The sequence below is a fragment of the Lepisma saccharinum genome, chromosome 3 (assembly GCF_977018435.1).
Source record: "Lepisma saccharinum chromosome 3, izLepSacc3.1, whole genome shotgun sequence".
NCBI classification, from domain to species: domain Eukaryota; kingdom Metazoa; phylum Arthropoda; class Insecta; order Zygentoma; family Lepismatidae; genus Lepisma; species Lepisma saccharinum.
In genome coordinates this window covers 99,703,043-99,719,375 of record NC_139231.1, presented here as the reverse complement: position 1 = coordinate 99,719,375, position 16,333 = coordinate 99,703,043, and the positions used below count along the sequence as shown (strand labels likewise).

The 16,333-nt window shown below is 39.2% G+C and overlaps 1 protein-coding gene across 3 annotated transcripts in view; it reads right to left on the bottom strand.

The window, feature by feature from the left end:
* Nucleotides 1-9,996: 9,996 nt before the first annotated feature.
* Ubc6 (ubiquitin conjugating enzyme 6) overlaps nt 9,997-16,333 on the bottom strand; it is a 60,206-nt gene continuing 53,869 nt past the window's right edge. For 2 of the 3 annotated variants that reach the window (XM_083119021.1, XM_083119019.1), the window contains exon 4: nt 9,997-10,931. In XM_083119021.1, coding sequence (XP_082975147.1) covers nt 10,767-10,931 — 165 coding nt within the window. In that variant the 3' untranslated portion in view covers nt 9,997-10,766. The remainder of the gene's footprint in view (nt 10,932-16,333) is intronic. The other variant, XR_014441409.1, reaches the window with a different exon arrangement.

Sequence of the window (16,333 nt, the reverse complement as noted above, 5' to 3'; positions counted from 1 at the left end):
TACTAAAGCAATCAAACCTACTTAAAACATGTAAATAGTAACACTGTAAGCATGTAGGAGCATATTTATAATGCTGAGTGTTAAACCTGACCTGCCTAACCAACTCAGGTAAGCACACAAGTGAGCTGGAAAAATCAATTTTCACAAAGTAAAGTGTTCCCCTGTGCATAGCACCACGCCATGAAGGCGTATAGAGGGTGTGGGGGTAACGCCCCACACTTTCTTGATCCGGTCGTGAGTGGGGGTGATGTGATCAGCATCACGCCCCTGACCGCCTTTACCCCCCAGGGTTTCCCCCAGGTACCCACGTTATTCGACGCTGGGTGGGCGCCGGGGCCGCTTCCACCGTTAGAAAAGTTCCCGGATTTGAACCGGCCGGGGATCGAACCCGGGACCTTGAGCATGGTAGTCAGACGCGTTACCGAGTGAGCCACCGCTCTGTACAATTTTCACAAAAGAAGCAGTAAATAATCTGAATTTTTTGTAGAAAGGGCATGTTGGGTACCAGTTGTATAAGCCGGAGACACATTAAACTCGTTTATTTTCAAATAAAAATAATTTCTACTTACCTCATATGCATACCGGAACATTTTTCAAGCTGGAGATCACTTTTTTTTCCATGAAAAAAGCGTTATTTTTAACATTATAATCATTTATTGGTCGTTGCCAATTCGGCTGGCAAATCTTGACTCACATTGTCTATCGTCAGCTGATGTGCAGTGTTTCCAAACTTACGAACCGATAAATGCTGCACAAACTATTCACAAAAGGTTTTTAAGCGAAAATTGAGGCTAGACTCTACTTTACGTCCTTATCAGCATGGTGATTGCTTCTTTGCGTTCGCGGTGCGCGATTGTGGTGCGGCACCCGGCATCTCTTCGGGTAAGTACCTTTTTCTTTTTACATGTTCTGTTCACGATAGTCTCACTATCTATTCACGGGATCGAGGTATGCCTACAAGGTTAGGTTAGGTTCCATTAGCACTCATTTCACCCCTAAATATGTACTTGATCATCTAAAAAAATTCCTCAGTACATTCAATTACGCATATCCGGACAACATCGGTTTTTTTCAATTTACTCATTCAGGAAATTTTTCCTCGCCTTGGGATTTACGTTGTTGAATTGCTTATAAAATAAGCTTTCCAACGATATATGACACGTATTCCTTAGGAAAAGGACGTAAAACACGTATTCCTTAGGAAAAGGACGTAAAACACGTATTCCTTAGGAAAAGGACGTAAACTAAAATATTACCTTAAATTGGAAAAAAAAATGCTCACACGTCATCTTGTAAAACTACCGCGTGGTTGCTACACTGACAGGGGGTTACACAATCGAACGCACGGAACTTTTGATTCACGTAGTCGACGGTAATGCCGGCATGAGCTATCGTACAACGGAGATGCATGAATGACGAAAAATACCTTACAGGCTAAATAAGTTGCACGATTCGAAAAAACCATTTCCCCGGCTTCAGAAAGTCCTCAAGAATGCAATTCCGTAAGAACTTTCTTGTCTTTTCTCCTGTAAATTTGAAGAAATCCGTCTTGAGTCCTGGTTGAGTCAGCATTTTTCGCTGAAAATTTCTACATAGTACAACTCCTGTGTGTGCCTAATCTACAAAAAATGTAGTTTTCATTTCCATCTTTTCTTTAATCTTTTTGATTGATGAATGTGGAATATTTACTGATGCCAAGAAATTTGCATTACTATTGTATTTTGGGAGACATTTTTACCTCTAGCTTAAATGTGATGATGAGACTGAAATGGATGAGAAAAACCACAAAGAATACTTTATTCTGAACAATCAATATGATTCCTACTGTATCAGTCACTTTTGTCATTGATACATGTAATGAAACTTACCGATACATCAGCAGCTTTTGTGATATTTAACAATGTCATGTGAAGCTATGTGACACATGATTAAGTAACTTCTTGTGAGCCTTTTTACGAGAATGTCAGAACATTGGCAATTTTTATTGGAGTGCCCCAAACTAAGCACTAGCGTGCCTCATGGGACTACTTTTACTAACTCGTACTCATTCAGTCCTCCACCCCCAAGCATACCACAAAGTGGAATGACTGGCACATTTGATCACCATGTGCATATTACAGAGCCGAATAAGCAGCACTAAACCAATGGAAGGATACTACTCTATGCAATCACAGTTCTAAATAATGAGTGTATATTACTCTATGCAATCACAGTTCTAAATAATGAGTGTATATTACTATGCAAGATCCCAATATGATATATGTGAAAGTGTAATACGAGGGCCACTATTTATATTTTGAGCCTTGGATTGAAGTTAGGCGTGATTTGACGTTTGCACGAATCGTCTGGCATTATTGACCATAACGTACTTCAAATGTTTTGTCAATAGCTTGATTTGTGTTGTTTATGTTGCCTTGGAGATTGCGCGACAACAATAAAATGGAATTAACTCGTGAACATTTTCGTGCGATGATTTTTTACGATTTTCGACGTGGATTATCAAGACAAGAGTGCATCGATCAACTTACTTCCACATTTGGCGATGAAGCCCCATCCTTTGCCACTGTGAAACGCTGGTATAACGAATTTAATCGTGGCCGCCATTCGCTCACCGACGAGATTCGCGAAGGTCGTCCAAAATCAGTTGTTGTTTAAGAAAACATTGATGCTGTGCAAAACCTAATACTGCAAGATCGTCATGTGACATACTGTGAGATTGAGCCAACCATAGGCATTAGTTCCACCAGCATATATAAAATATTACATGATCATTTAGCTGTGAGAAAGGTATGTTCTCGTTGGATCCCACACAATTTGACAAAAACTCAAAGAGACGCTCGCGTCAATTGGTGCAAACAAATGCTCAATAAATACAATCGTGGTGCTTCAAAAGACGTATATAAGATTGTAACAGGTGACGAATCATGGATATATGCATATGAGCCGGAACGTAAACAGCAGTCGACTGTATGGGTGTTTCAAGATGAACCCAATCCAACAGAAGTTGTTCGCGCTCGAAGCACATCGAAACAAATGGTCGCCTGTTTTTTCGGGAAAACTGGTCATGTGGCAACTGTGCCTTTAGAGGAATGTAGAACAGTCAACTCTGAATGGTACACAACAATTTGTTTGCCAGAGGTCTTCGGTCAAATACGGAAAACAAACGCCGTCGGATCATGCTTCATCAAGACAATGCCAGCTGTCACACATCTCGTCTAACAACCGACTTTATGAACAGTCAAAAAATCGAATTGATGGGTCATCCACCGTACAGTCCTGATTTGGCACCCAATGACTTCTTGTTCCCGAATGTCAAGAATAAATTGTGTGGACAACGATTTTCGTCGGCGGAAAATGCCGTTGATGCGTTCAAAAACCATATTATGCAGGTGTCTCAAGAAGATTGGAAAAACTGCTTTGACAAATGGTTCGAACGAATGCAAAAGTGTATTGACCATAAAGGAGAATACTTCGAAAAACAATAAAGCAGTTTTCAATGCCGAATTCCTGTTTTTTCATTGTTAGGCTCAAAATATAAATAGTGACCCTCGTATATCAGGATTTAGTGGACCAATATGCAAAAAAGGTGAAGAACACTCTTTTTCCTACTCCCCTCCGTTTATCCTATACTGATCTACCCCGAGTTAAAATGAAACTTAATTCCCAATGGGAAGCTCGGGCACTTAATCAAATTGCAAATACGACCACTTATAAATGGTACACAGAAAAAGTAGTCAGTTGACCCTGGTTTCATAAACTGAAACTTCCTCGTGAAGTGATAACTTTCACACTTCGCCTACGAAAGGGACACGTTTGCACAAACGAACACCTAGCAAGACTGCATCAAAATCCCTCCCCCTGCTTGTGATTGCGGAGAAAACAAACAAACGCCAGTTCATCGGGGAGGGGGATATTTTAGGGGGATGGTCACATTAAAATGCCCAAAAATATATATTATTATTACATTCATGTGTGGTATTTTGGGGTTGTCCTTTATTCAGAATGGATGTTTACTCCTTAAATTTAGCTATTACAAGTTTACCTCCATATGATTTGTTTTAATAAAGGAATTATATTTTTGATTCGTGGGAACTGCCGTTAAGTTGTGTTGTTTCTAGTATTGGAAGAAGTTATAAAATAGGTTCCACATTTATAATTTTATAATTCATCATCTTTCTTGAGATGAAACTACTGATATAAATATTCAAGTTATAAAATAATAATATAGACGACATTTTTTTTCGAAGAGTTTAATTTTCTTGCGAAATAAACATGACGTTGGAAGAAATTAATTTTGTGAAGTATTAGAAATAACGAAAGTCACTTAGTGAAGTGCAATTCGCCAATTCTTCATTTTTCAAAACTTTGGGGCCCATCATAAACGGGCTCTTATCACTATATGGGGGCATTCCATGAAAGTGGTCCTACTCCTTGCAAATAATAAAATTAAATAATCTGGAAATTTCTTTTTAATAGCATTAATTAAATGTTTGTAAATGCATATAATTTGCATATTTCACTAACAAAAATTATTAGCATCTGTAGCCTATATGCTTCAGACAAATTCAGTCAAATTTACTGCACTTTTAAAGCATCGCACACGTAACACATTTTCTGCATTCAGGCTGTCATCATACCAAAGTTGTTGTTTTTTCATTTGTTAGGAGACCACAAAGTACTCCACAATTCTATGAAATCCGTTCATTATGTATATTTTAATCCAATCTCATAACTAGAACCTTGCATTCTGTGTTTAAAATGTCACACATGCAATGCCCCATATAAGTATAAAAAGTGGTAAAAATTGTGAATTGTTAGGTAGAAATATGGGGGAAAATATCTCAATTTTGGAAATTGATATTAATTAAATATAGTGTCAATAAATTATAAGAACTAACAACACAACATGGTAGTACAGCTCATCATCAAGCCTGTTACTTGTTCATGTCTCTCCAAGATGACTGGAAACCAAGAATGGCTGCTCACTAGAAAACATGGATGCTCACGTAAGCTACTTTTCAAATAATTTCTCTACTAAATAATCCTTAGTGAAGCTTTTAAGTAATTAGTTTCTCCAAACTTTGAACTTACTTCCACATTTGTGCCTAGTATTCTAAAGCACTTTCAAATACTCATATAAAACTTGCAAAAAATAATTAAACATTTGGAACCGTTACCGACTAATTATTTATTCCATGTCATACCATCGTAAAGCCAACATGTTAACATTTAACATTTCTCACACAGCTTTCCATAGTTAATAAGTAGAATTATATGATTTTAAAAGGTGTCTGAAAAATCCATTATTATCCCAGCAAGAAACATTTCAGAATCTAGTCCATTGGCATTTTAAATGCACTCAAATATTTCTTGCTTTGAAATGCATGCAAAGATTTAAGCAACAGTATGGATAAAGCTAGCTTACTCTTCTTCCTCAGTGTGAATGGCATTTGGGTGACTGGAATTTTTAATATGACTGATAAGGAAGAATTTAAATGGAAAATGAACGATGGGCAACACACTGTACATAATTAAATGTTAATGATGACTATGTAAAAAAAAGTAATTCCACAGAGGTTGTTTCCGATCTATGGTGACGAAATTGTACACCTTGCATAACTGCACTTTCAGATGTAAACTAGTTATAGCACCATTATAAAACTTTCCAAGGAGCGTGGATTCACTGTGTCCAAAAATGGCATATCACGGGTGTTGAAAGGGGCAGGTAAGGCAAAGCATGGGATGATTCCTGTGGGGCAGAAACAGGCCAAACCCCGGCCTGCCACTAGTCGCACACCAGCTACAATTTGGGAAGTTAGGCTGCTGGGGAGAATTCAGCCACAGAGATGTATCGCGAACCGCCTACTAACATCACTGAAGACAATGCACACCATCATTCACCGCAATTTAGGTATGGAAAAGCGACGCAAGGGGCAAGTTCATAAGCTCTTGCCAAAACACAAAACACATACAGGAACGTCGCACCAACTGTCGAAAGCTGTATGAGCGGCACCTGTCACGTGAAAAGTGGAAGTTCGTTGTTACATTGGACAAGGGATATGTTGATCTTGATGACTGTCACAAGCCACGTGCAATTTTTTATCGATTGACAGGTGTGAGGGACTTTCAAAGATGGTTCATTGAATGTAAGGAAAGATTTGGCACAGGTTTCATGATCATTGCTGGATACTCGTACAATGGCAAGCTGACCATACATCCTGTTGCCAAAAATACAAAGGTTAATTCCGATTATTATCAGGCTAACGTCCTGACACGTGTTTATTGCCATGACATTCCCCATCTCTACGGGTGGGACCAGAATCGTGTCTGGGTGTATCAATGGCAGAAGAAACTGGAATCCGTGCCATTCCTTTCACAGACATTCCAGTCAAGGCACCCGATGCCTCACCAATTGACTTTTGCGCCTTCGGCCTACTGAAACGAGACTTCTCTCACAGGAGACCCCGCACCATTGAAGGGTTATGGAAAGCCTGCCAGGAGTGGTTGAGGCTGGACATGACTGCCAGTCTCTTACAGTGGAAACTTCACTGTCGGGCAATTGCCAAGATGCAGGGCCACCAAATAGAGCACTCTCGACGGTGGCGACAGGGTTTCTCGTAAGGTAAGTGCAGTTCGAAATCATCACCATAATTCGGAAACAACCTCTGTATACCTGCTATTATTGTTCCTCAAAACTTTCCATATCATCATATGGCTTTTTAGGAGGTTGGATCATGGCAATAAAAACACAAGTCACAATGTTCACTTCTCCATGGCTGACTGACAGCTAACCTTCAACTAAGTATTTGTTCATGAGGAGGAAGATGACATCTGGTTATCATGCTCTGAAACTGTTGTACAACAAATTTTCTGTTTGTTACGATGGAAAAACAGCTTCTTGAGTTCAATATGACTTTAAACACTTCATAAATTTAGCGCCCTGATTTTTTCTTTTGTGCTCATGCAGGGCATACACAAAAGAATGGTGCGGTTTCAAAAGTTAATAAGAAATTTACTTCTCACCTTACACGGGTGCAACATGCACCATCAGCATCGGAAACTGTCCAAGTTTCTTATACGCTACCTACCAACAGTTCGATTCTCATGCTTACTGGGAGGCAGTGGGGTCAATTTCCAAGATGGCATCACAGCAGGAGGAGGGTTTCTGTGTGTTCCATTTTGAGGTGTCCAGATCTGTGATTATGGTGCACCACAATTTTTAAAAAAATGCACCACACGAGAATAACATAACCAGGTGCTACCGAGAGTTTGTGGAAACTGGAGGCTTTTGTAAAGCCAAGTCTCCTGGTCGACCTTGTGTGTCTGATGCCAACATTCAAAGAGTGTGCGAGGCATTTCAGTGAAGTCCCTCAAAGTCAGTGGCTAGAAGGACTTCAAGCAGGGTGTCCCGACTGAATACCAATTATGACGATTACATTCTACAACTGGGCAGAGCTCCCCCCTCCCCTAATTTTCACAGGAAGGTATGAGTGCTTTTCAATGGTGTTCTTCCACAGCGCTGGATCGGACCTGTTGCAAATGGAGACAAGAACCTTCTCCCCGGGTCACCACATTCGCTAGATCTTACACCATGTGATTTCATTCTTTGGGGGCTTGTTTAAGGTAGTGTTTATGTATCACCATTGCCCATGTTCATCCATGAACTCAGTGATAGGATGACACGTGCACTGCAGGCCATTACAGCAGACATGCTACACCAAGTTTGGAGTGAGTTTGTTGACCGTGTGGATGTGTGTCGTGTTACCCCAGTGTGCACACATTGAAGGATTGTAATTAACGCATAAGAAATGTGGACAGTTTCCGCTGCTGACTGTGTATGTTGTGCCCCTGTAACGTGAGAAATAACCTCATTAACTTTTGAAACCACCATTCTTTTGTGTATGCACTGTATAAATATTACATGATTTTTTTCCGTTGAACTACTAATTGATAGTCTTAGATCTACCCTGCATGTACCCCTCTCAAACATAACTCTCTGCTTATACACCACTAGCTCTCTTACCATTTGGTGAACACATACGATGGATGTTTCATATTGATTTACACTTTCGAAATTCCCACTATCTACGGTCTGTTGTAGCGGTCACCGATAGGTAGTGCATAGGTCTGTTGCCAGGTATCAGCACAGGACAGAGGAGTATAATAACTGTGGACCACAATGCATTACGCCAACAGCTGTCAGTACGTGCTGCATTGACAGCGATCAGCAGGGCATGCTGGACGACATGGTTTCTGTGGAAGGAGGGTGTAACCACAGGAGATTCACAGGCGATTGGTAGCGGTGTTTGGAGAACATGCACCATCACAAAACACCATGTACAACTGGGTGGATGGCTGGAAACAGGGCTGCACAACAATGGAGACGTTCTGGAAGGAAAGTGACAGTGATGACGTGTCACCATCATCATGGCTTATTCAGTAGAACAGGTGCAGAACATTCTTGGAAATGGAGGTGGCCCATACTTACAGATCTTAATTGGTTAAACGTTAAAAATAGAACATTTTTAGCATTGTCGTTATTGTACAGGATTCTGAACAATAAGGAACCTAAATATTTACATGACGAAATTGCCCTATACAAGTAGACCAGAAAACAAATTAAACTTCATCAGAAAACTAATTTCACAATTCATGTAGAAAACAACACTACAATAATGCTTTCAGTCACCTTGACAAAAGAATGGAATGAACTCCACTGACCTCAGGAGAGCTCCATCCTGCAACACAAATTAAACTTAAAGAAACATCTACTGTCCAAACAATAGTGCCCGACTTTGTCTTTGCTGCAATGAACAGGAATGAGGTATTGGTCTTAGTTTTAACTCTAATAATAGTACTGTAATTGTGGTTCGAGAATTAACTCTATCATTAATTGTTTACATTATAAGTACAGTGGAACCTCGATTTTATGTTTTCAAGGGGACCAAGCTGAAAAAAATAGGAGCTATACTCTATATGAATTTTAGTTTTCTACTTTTAACAGTGATTTTCAGAAAGTGTAAAGTGTCAATTGTAATATGTATTTGACAAGGTTTGTTGTAAGAGCAGCTTGAAAGGCCGAAACATGCCCGCTCAATAAAGGTGATTCTATTCTTGCATAATACGTTTTTAGGCACAGCAGAGACTCAAATTACATTTTTATGGCAATTTTCACATCATTTCACCACTTGTTCATTAGTGGCCTGTTACTAAATGACCTCTTTGTCAATTAATTGTAATTGAAATCATTTTGATGTTATATACAACAAGAAACATGGTTATTTTTAGAGAGCTCAATAGTTAACAGTCTAACCCAGGAGTTCCCAAATGCTTTTGTTTCACGGCACCCTTAGTGTTTCAAGATTTTACACGGTGCCCAAGTCAGAATATAGGCCTATCTAGCTCTTGCAATGCTCATTAGTGTGTTTAGGTTGCTTGTTGTAAGTTAAAAAACAAACACATACTTCAAATTTAGAAACACTTTACATGTAAAAAGTACTAAATAAACACATATTTGGAACAATCATATAATTTCAGTGTATTGGAACATTTCTTGGCATCCCTGTAAGGCAGTCACGGCACCGCGGTGCACACTTTGAGAACCACTGGTCTAACCTATTCATATGCAGTTTCCTTGCTGAACACTTTTTTAGAGAGGGAGAGAGAGAAAGATATTAAATCTAACTGCCTAACGTAACATTGAATCAAAAAGTATTTGCCATCTCTTTCCTAGGCACTGGTAATTTAGAAAAAAATATTTTATATAAAAAATGTCATGTTAGTGTGAAAAATGTAAGAGGAAATTTTGTATATCATAACCATTCACCTATCAAATGTGAATGAAAACTAGTTTTTTATTCACCATTTTTAACTTAAAATGGCATATTTCTTCCTACAACCCATCAAAATTATACCAGAATTTTTAAAACAAAGGCAGGTTTGGAATTGTTAATAAGAATAAACAAAAACTCGCGTCATTATCAAAAATAACACCAATAAAACTGAATAAATCATATTATTACGCATTCATTAACAGACAATACATACAATGTTTCCAGTACTCGTTCAGCACCATTACATGTTGGCATTCATATTTTCTCACCTACCTTTCATCTGTAATTTAACTACTTAGTAATGCAAAAACTTCACTAAACAATTTCTTTTTATTGTAGAATTTCCACATGATCAACTTCCACAAATCATACAAGCACTGTTTAAAGGGTTCACTGCCCATACTTGAACAAGGGTGCAAATTTTTCTCGTCATTTTCAACATCAACAGCACTATGCAACAGTTATTCACACTTTTGGTTTCCACAGAAACGAGTCAAGTGAACACTATGCTACAACCTTGCACACATACAACACACACGCATTAGTAATGAACAGAATCTATCTAGATCTAGGATGGTAGGAAAGCACTATTCACAGTTGATACAGACAAAAAGTACAATATGTATGACGATCAAGATTTCAAGAGACATGTAATTTTATTTTTATGTCATACTTTTACTTTACTGGAATAAAGGGCTGCTACAATTAGTTGAATTTTGATGTAATGCAGATATATACCAAAAATTAAAGTGTATTTTTTTTACAAAAAAAATCTCCAACCAAGACCTGAACACTGTCTCATCCATCTCAAGCAAAGTGGGGGACTTACTTTTTTGGCAAATGCAGATACATATACCTAAATGTGTCTATATGCACATAACCACACACGCACAATCAACATATCAACAGACGTGAGAACGTTTCTTTCGGGTGTCACTGATTCTCCTCCTGAACTTCTTCTCGACTCTCCTGGAAGTTGAGCCACGACTGCTCAACGATCGTAGAAACCCTCTTCTCGTACTCTCTCTTGTTCTCCTGGTATAGTTGCGCAGCAAGGGAGTTGGCTGGGGAGTTTGGGTTGGGCTCATCCAGAAGAGACTGAAAGTAATAACAGATAGTTAAAACTACAATATTACAAACAAGAAACACGAAAATGTTCAAATGTGAATTTAATGAAACCTGTGGGACAGGGATTATGACAAAGCAGACTGATTCCAGTGTATCCATTCTAATAAAAATATTAATAAGGTTCTGTTGTCTCGACCTCCTTATTTCCTAGTAGACGGAATTTTTCTCGAGCTAAGAAACCAATGGATGCCTATGTGACTAAATTAAGTCACTCATGATCTCTCTACCAAGGGATCCAAGTTCATGTCCTGGCCTGGGTATGACTATTCCTTTGTAAGTGTCCCTTAATTAGGGTTACCAGACGTCCTCTTTTCTGGGTCCTAAAAATTATTTGGGCAGGTTTTTAGGCAAATCGGGAAATGTCATCTTTTTGGGGGATGTAGACAATTGCTTCAATTCCAAGATTTGCAACAAAATTTTATATTTGTAAATAATTGTTAAATTTGTTTCGTGTTCAATTTCAAAGCAAGAAAATACAAGTCTCTAAGTTACAAGTGCAAGGACAAACTTTTATTCCAACAAAGAAAAATTGTTGGAAGTTTGATTGATTGACTTGTTTTATTTTACTTCGCTTGTGCCACTTTTGGCTAATTTGCGAAGATGGGGATGAGTGATGAATGGACACACACAAACATCCAGGCCGGGATTCAAACCTGGGATCCCTGGCGTTGTAAAGTGATGTGCTAACCACTCCTCCACGGAGGCAGACTTGTGATTAGTCTAAAGTTGCAGAAAAGTGACATGAAATATAAAAATATAAAAATGAGGCCACTGCAGAAAGAGGTCTTATTAATAATATTGTGTGTGTGATGACTGTTGCTTAGAGGTCTGCACGGGCCTAAATTGTAAGGCCCGAGGAAATGAAACCCGAACCCGACCCAAGTCCGATAATAAGTAAACATGAGCCCGGCCCGAGCCCGAAAACATAATTAAAATTACTTTCCAATTCAGCATTTGAAAAAAAAAAAATGGGCACTGTTGTACTTCGTGCTCCTATTCTCATTCTCGAAGTAAACCATAATTTCAATAATTAAAAATTATTTTTCGATGACAATATTCGCTAACAAAATAGCCATGAGGCCCGGGCCCGACCCGAGCCCGAGAAGTTCTGGTTATTTATGGCCCGAGTCCGGCCCGTGGGCCGGGCCGGGCCTAGGCCCGAGCCCGTGCAGACCTCTACTGTTGCTACACAAACAATGTGGAAAAGATCGTTGACCGATTTTGGTTCATTTTACTTGGCTTTTCTGCCACTTTTGGATATTGCGAAGAAGATGAGCAATGATATGATGAAATTGATAAAGGGGCACTCACAAAGAATACCCACACCCAGGTTGGCTGTGGAAACATTTGTGTTCAATGTACTTGCCAATAATTGTTTTGGATCAATTACAATTGCTTGCAAAATACATGATTACACTGGTGTAAAAGATTAACTTTTCTCTTGCTTCAGAAACAAAAATAGCATTTTCTTAATGTATTTGAAGAGCGCAGTTTGAAAATGACAAAAATTATGGATCTGCTCAGATAATACAAAAAATGAACTTTTAATGAAGTACATTCTATACATATATGTTTATGTTGTCATATAGGAAATTTGCAACAATCGCCAATTTTTTTTTATTTGCTTTATTTTACTTTGCTTTTTGTGCCACTTTTGGCTAATTTGCAAAGATGGGAATGAATGATATGGTGAAATTGGTGAATGGACACTCGCAACCATCCATGCACAGGCCAGGATTCTAACCTGGGACCCATGGCATTGTAGCGTCACTTCATCACTGGGGCCGGCCAATCACTGTAATAATATTTTGCATTTATTACAATTGAAATGTAAAATTGAAAAACACAGAATTCACAATGAAGCACACCACACTTCTTTGCACCCTAGTTTTACAAATATTCAGCTGTTCCTATGATAACATTCCAACAAATGTCTGCTCACATCGATTGGCTCTCGGTTGCTTTGTGCCATGCCTATGGCAGCTACAAGGAAATATTCTTAGTCACTCAATAAACACAATTTTCGGAGATAAATCAAATTCAAAAATCAATTTGAAGAGCAGTTTTCATCCCATTTATTCATGTTATGACATTTTCTACTACCTTCGTGAAACAACCAAAGTTTCTTTCAGCACCATGAAGTACATCAAAGTAAAATCCTTACAATTTAATAATCTGTGGTCTCATGAATATGTTTTCTTTAACTTTGGCTTCTCTTAGATGTGGAAATTTCTCTCTCAGATAAGGAACTGGTGGTTCACTATGATCGAAGCTCATGATGAATTATGATCAATTTCTTCTTAGAGAACTTTTACTGACTGAATGAACCATGCAGAAATAGTAGTCACTTACATGATTTTTTGGTTCCTCCATAAAACAGGAACAGCAAATTTCTTCGAACATTTCTCGGTACCGTCGACCCTCCATATCCCCGCGATAAGGTGATGATTTTTGTGTCATTTATGGATATTATGTTCTGTACGAACGATTTGTGTTGTTTTTAGCTTTTAGGAGATGTATTATAGTGGAGTAATGAGAATTTTTTGATGGGACTATTTATGACGTCATTTTCATCTTTGCCATCTGCATGTTGTTTGTGTTTTGTAACTTTAAGCCGTATTGGAAATATCTGATATTGAAGGTTGGCAATCCTGGTGTTACGTCAGGAGCGCGAGATTTACTGCAGACAATGTTTCGGTAGACAAGGAATGCCTACGAGGTTAGGTTAGGCCTGTTAGGATAGGTAGCATTAGCATAAATACAATGACAAATTATTGTTTAGGCTAAGAGAACTAAACCTAGCTAGCCTAACCTAACAACGTAGGCATTTAGCCTAAAATTAGAAAGCTATCTCCCGTGACATCAGAACAGAAGGTTGCTAAAGTATTGTGTAATAAGTGAGACCCTTGTGTTCTGACGTCAGACGAGGAATTCCTATGAGGTTAAATTAGGTAGCATTAGCATAAATACAATGGCAAATTATTATTTAGACTAAGAGTACTACACCTAGCCAGCCTAACCTAACAATGTAGGCCCCGTAACGTCAGAACACAAGGTTGCTAAACTGTTGTGCAATAAGTGAGAGAGTCATGTGACATGGTAATTTCGAAGGTGGGCGTGCATTTTTAGTGTGGTAAGTTCTATCAATGAAAATGTCTGATTCGTCTGCCAAGTGACACATTTCGCCCCTGCAACCACTTAGCAGGAAGTGCATTGTTTCAAGGTTAGTACTTTTTAAAATTATATATTTTTGTTCGCATTGGAAATAGTTGTCAGGTTAGGAGGGTCATGTTAAGTTACAATACATACTGATAATGTGCGGATTACTCACAATTAAATACAAACTAAAGGTTAAAAGATTAAAAATCAGCAACTTACGTGCATGAGCAGAGATTTTTCGAACTACGTTTCGAAGGTTATACTACCTCCTTCTTCAGGTTGAAACGATGTTTTCAGACACCTGACATGGTGCCTCGTCGTGAAAGTGATGGTTGAGGATTTAGGTTAAAATGGTATAGGAAGGACACTTTCTAAAAAAGAATGTAAAATACACATACTAAAACCGCGCAATACTCTATAAAAACAAAAGAACGTTCAAAGCTGATGACGGCGAACTGCCGATCGGTGCTCGGGGTAGGCGAATGCACGGTGTCAGCTCATACCTGGAGAAGGAAAACTCCTCCCCCTCAGTCTTTCCCAACTGGGGCTCGTGAGTCACCAATCCAAGGTGAATTCAACTTCCACCTCGGCGGCTTTCCTAGCCTCAGGGGTAACATGGAAGCCCATCTCGTCTCTACTCCCGGCGGCTTTATCCCATTTTTTAAAAAAGTTTATCCAGCCATCTTCCAAATTCCCATCATGATTAAGAGGATGGGGAAAATTAATATGGACACTCAGTTTAGTATCAAAAACTCCCTTATGGTCAAAGAAACCATTGAGAAACTTACCATAGAAGAACGAGACGCAATCTGTAGTTTCGATGTTATTAATCTGTATCCCAGTGTCCCCCGGGACAAAGCCGGGGATTGCTTGTATAGATGGTTAATAGACCAAAATGTTGAAATCTTGGTCGCCTGGGAATATGTCCGGTGGTTTTTTCTCATTATGGGGTACAATTACTTCTATGTTAACGATAAAATCTTCCGACAAAAAGAAGGGTTGGCCATGGGTAACCCTATTTCCGGCCTCGTGGCCAATATCTTCATGCACTATGTCGAAAAAGCCGCCATGGAGCATGTGGGGGGAGGGGTAAAATATTATGGGAGATACGTGGATGACATCCTCATCATAGGGAATGAAACCAAACTTGATAGCATTTTCAACCAATTGGGTAAGCAAGATCCCAGAATTGGTTTTACCAGAGAAGATCTGGCCAACGGAAAGATTCACTTTCTGGACTTGTGCCTTATTAAAACCAGACAACGGATTGTAACCGGGGTCTTTCATAAACCGTTGGCTGGCGAGCTGTACCTCCATAAGAGATCCCAACATTCGAATAGAACTAAATTAAATGTTTTTCTTAACTTTTTCATTCGCGCCGAAAGACTGTGCAATGACGAAAAAGAGAAAGAGAAAGAAGAAGAATGGATAAAGAAGGTGGGTATAAAGAATGGGTATACTATCCGCGACATGGAAAAAGTAGCTAGGAAAGCAAAAAAGATTGTTAGACAAGAAATATCGCAAAATGATAAAGATGAGGATAAAACGGAGGTAGGAAACGGTGAAAAGAACACGTATTTTGTCGGGATTCCATATTTTAAGGGTGTTTCCGAGAAAATTGAAAAATCCGTTAGGGGTTACGGGATAAAATGTGGGGTAAGAGCACCTCGGAGCATTGAAAAACACTTCACGTCTTATAAGAAAGGGAGGGGGATAGGCGCAATAACCCTGAAGAGCAAAAGGGAGTGTACAGGATAGTATGTGAATGCTGAAAGGAATATGTGGGACAGACCGGGAGGAGTATGCAAATTAGGTGGGGCGAGCATGATAAGGATGTAAAGGAGGGTATACCCAAGACAGGATTATCTGAACACGTATTAGTTAACCGGCATAAGATCGCTAAAACAGAAGTCATTAGGAAGATTAACAATAAATTGGACAGGAATGTGTATGAGGCAGCCTATATATGCGCGGATAATAGGAATAAACTTAATAGGGATGATGGGAATTTGGAAGACGGCTGGATAAACTTTTTTAAAAAATGGGATAAAGCCGCCGGGAGTAGAGACGAGATGGGCTTCCATGTTACCCCTGAGGCTAGGAAAGCCGCCGAGGTGGAAGTTGAATTCACCTTGGATTGGTGACTCACGAGCCCCAGTTGGGAAGACTGAGGGGGAGGAGTTTTCCTTCTCCAGGTATGAGCTGACACCGTG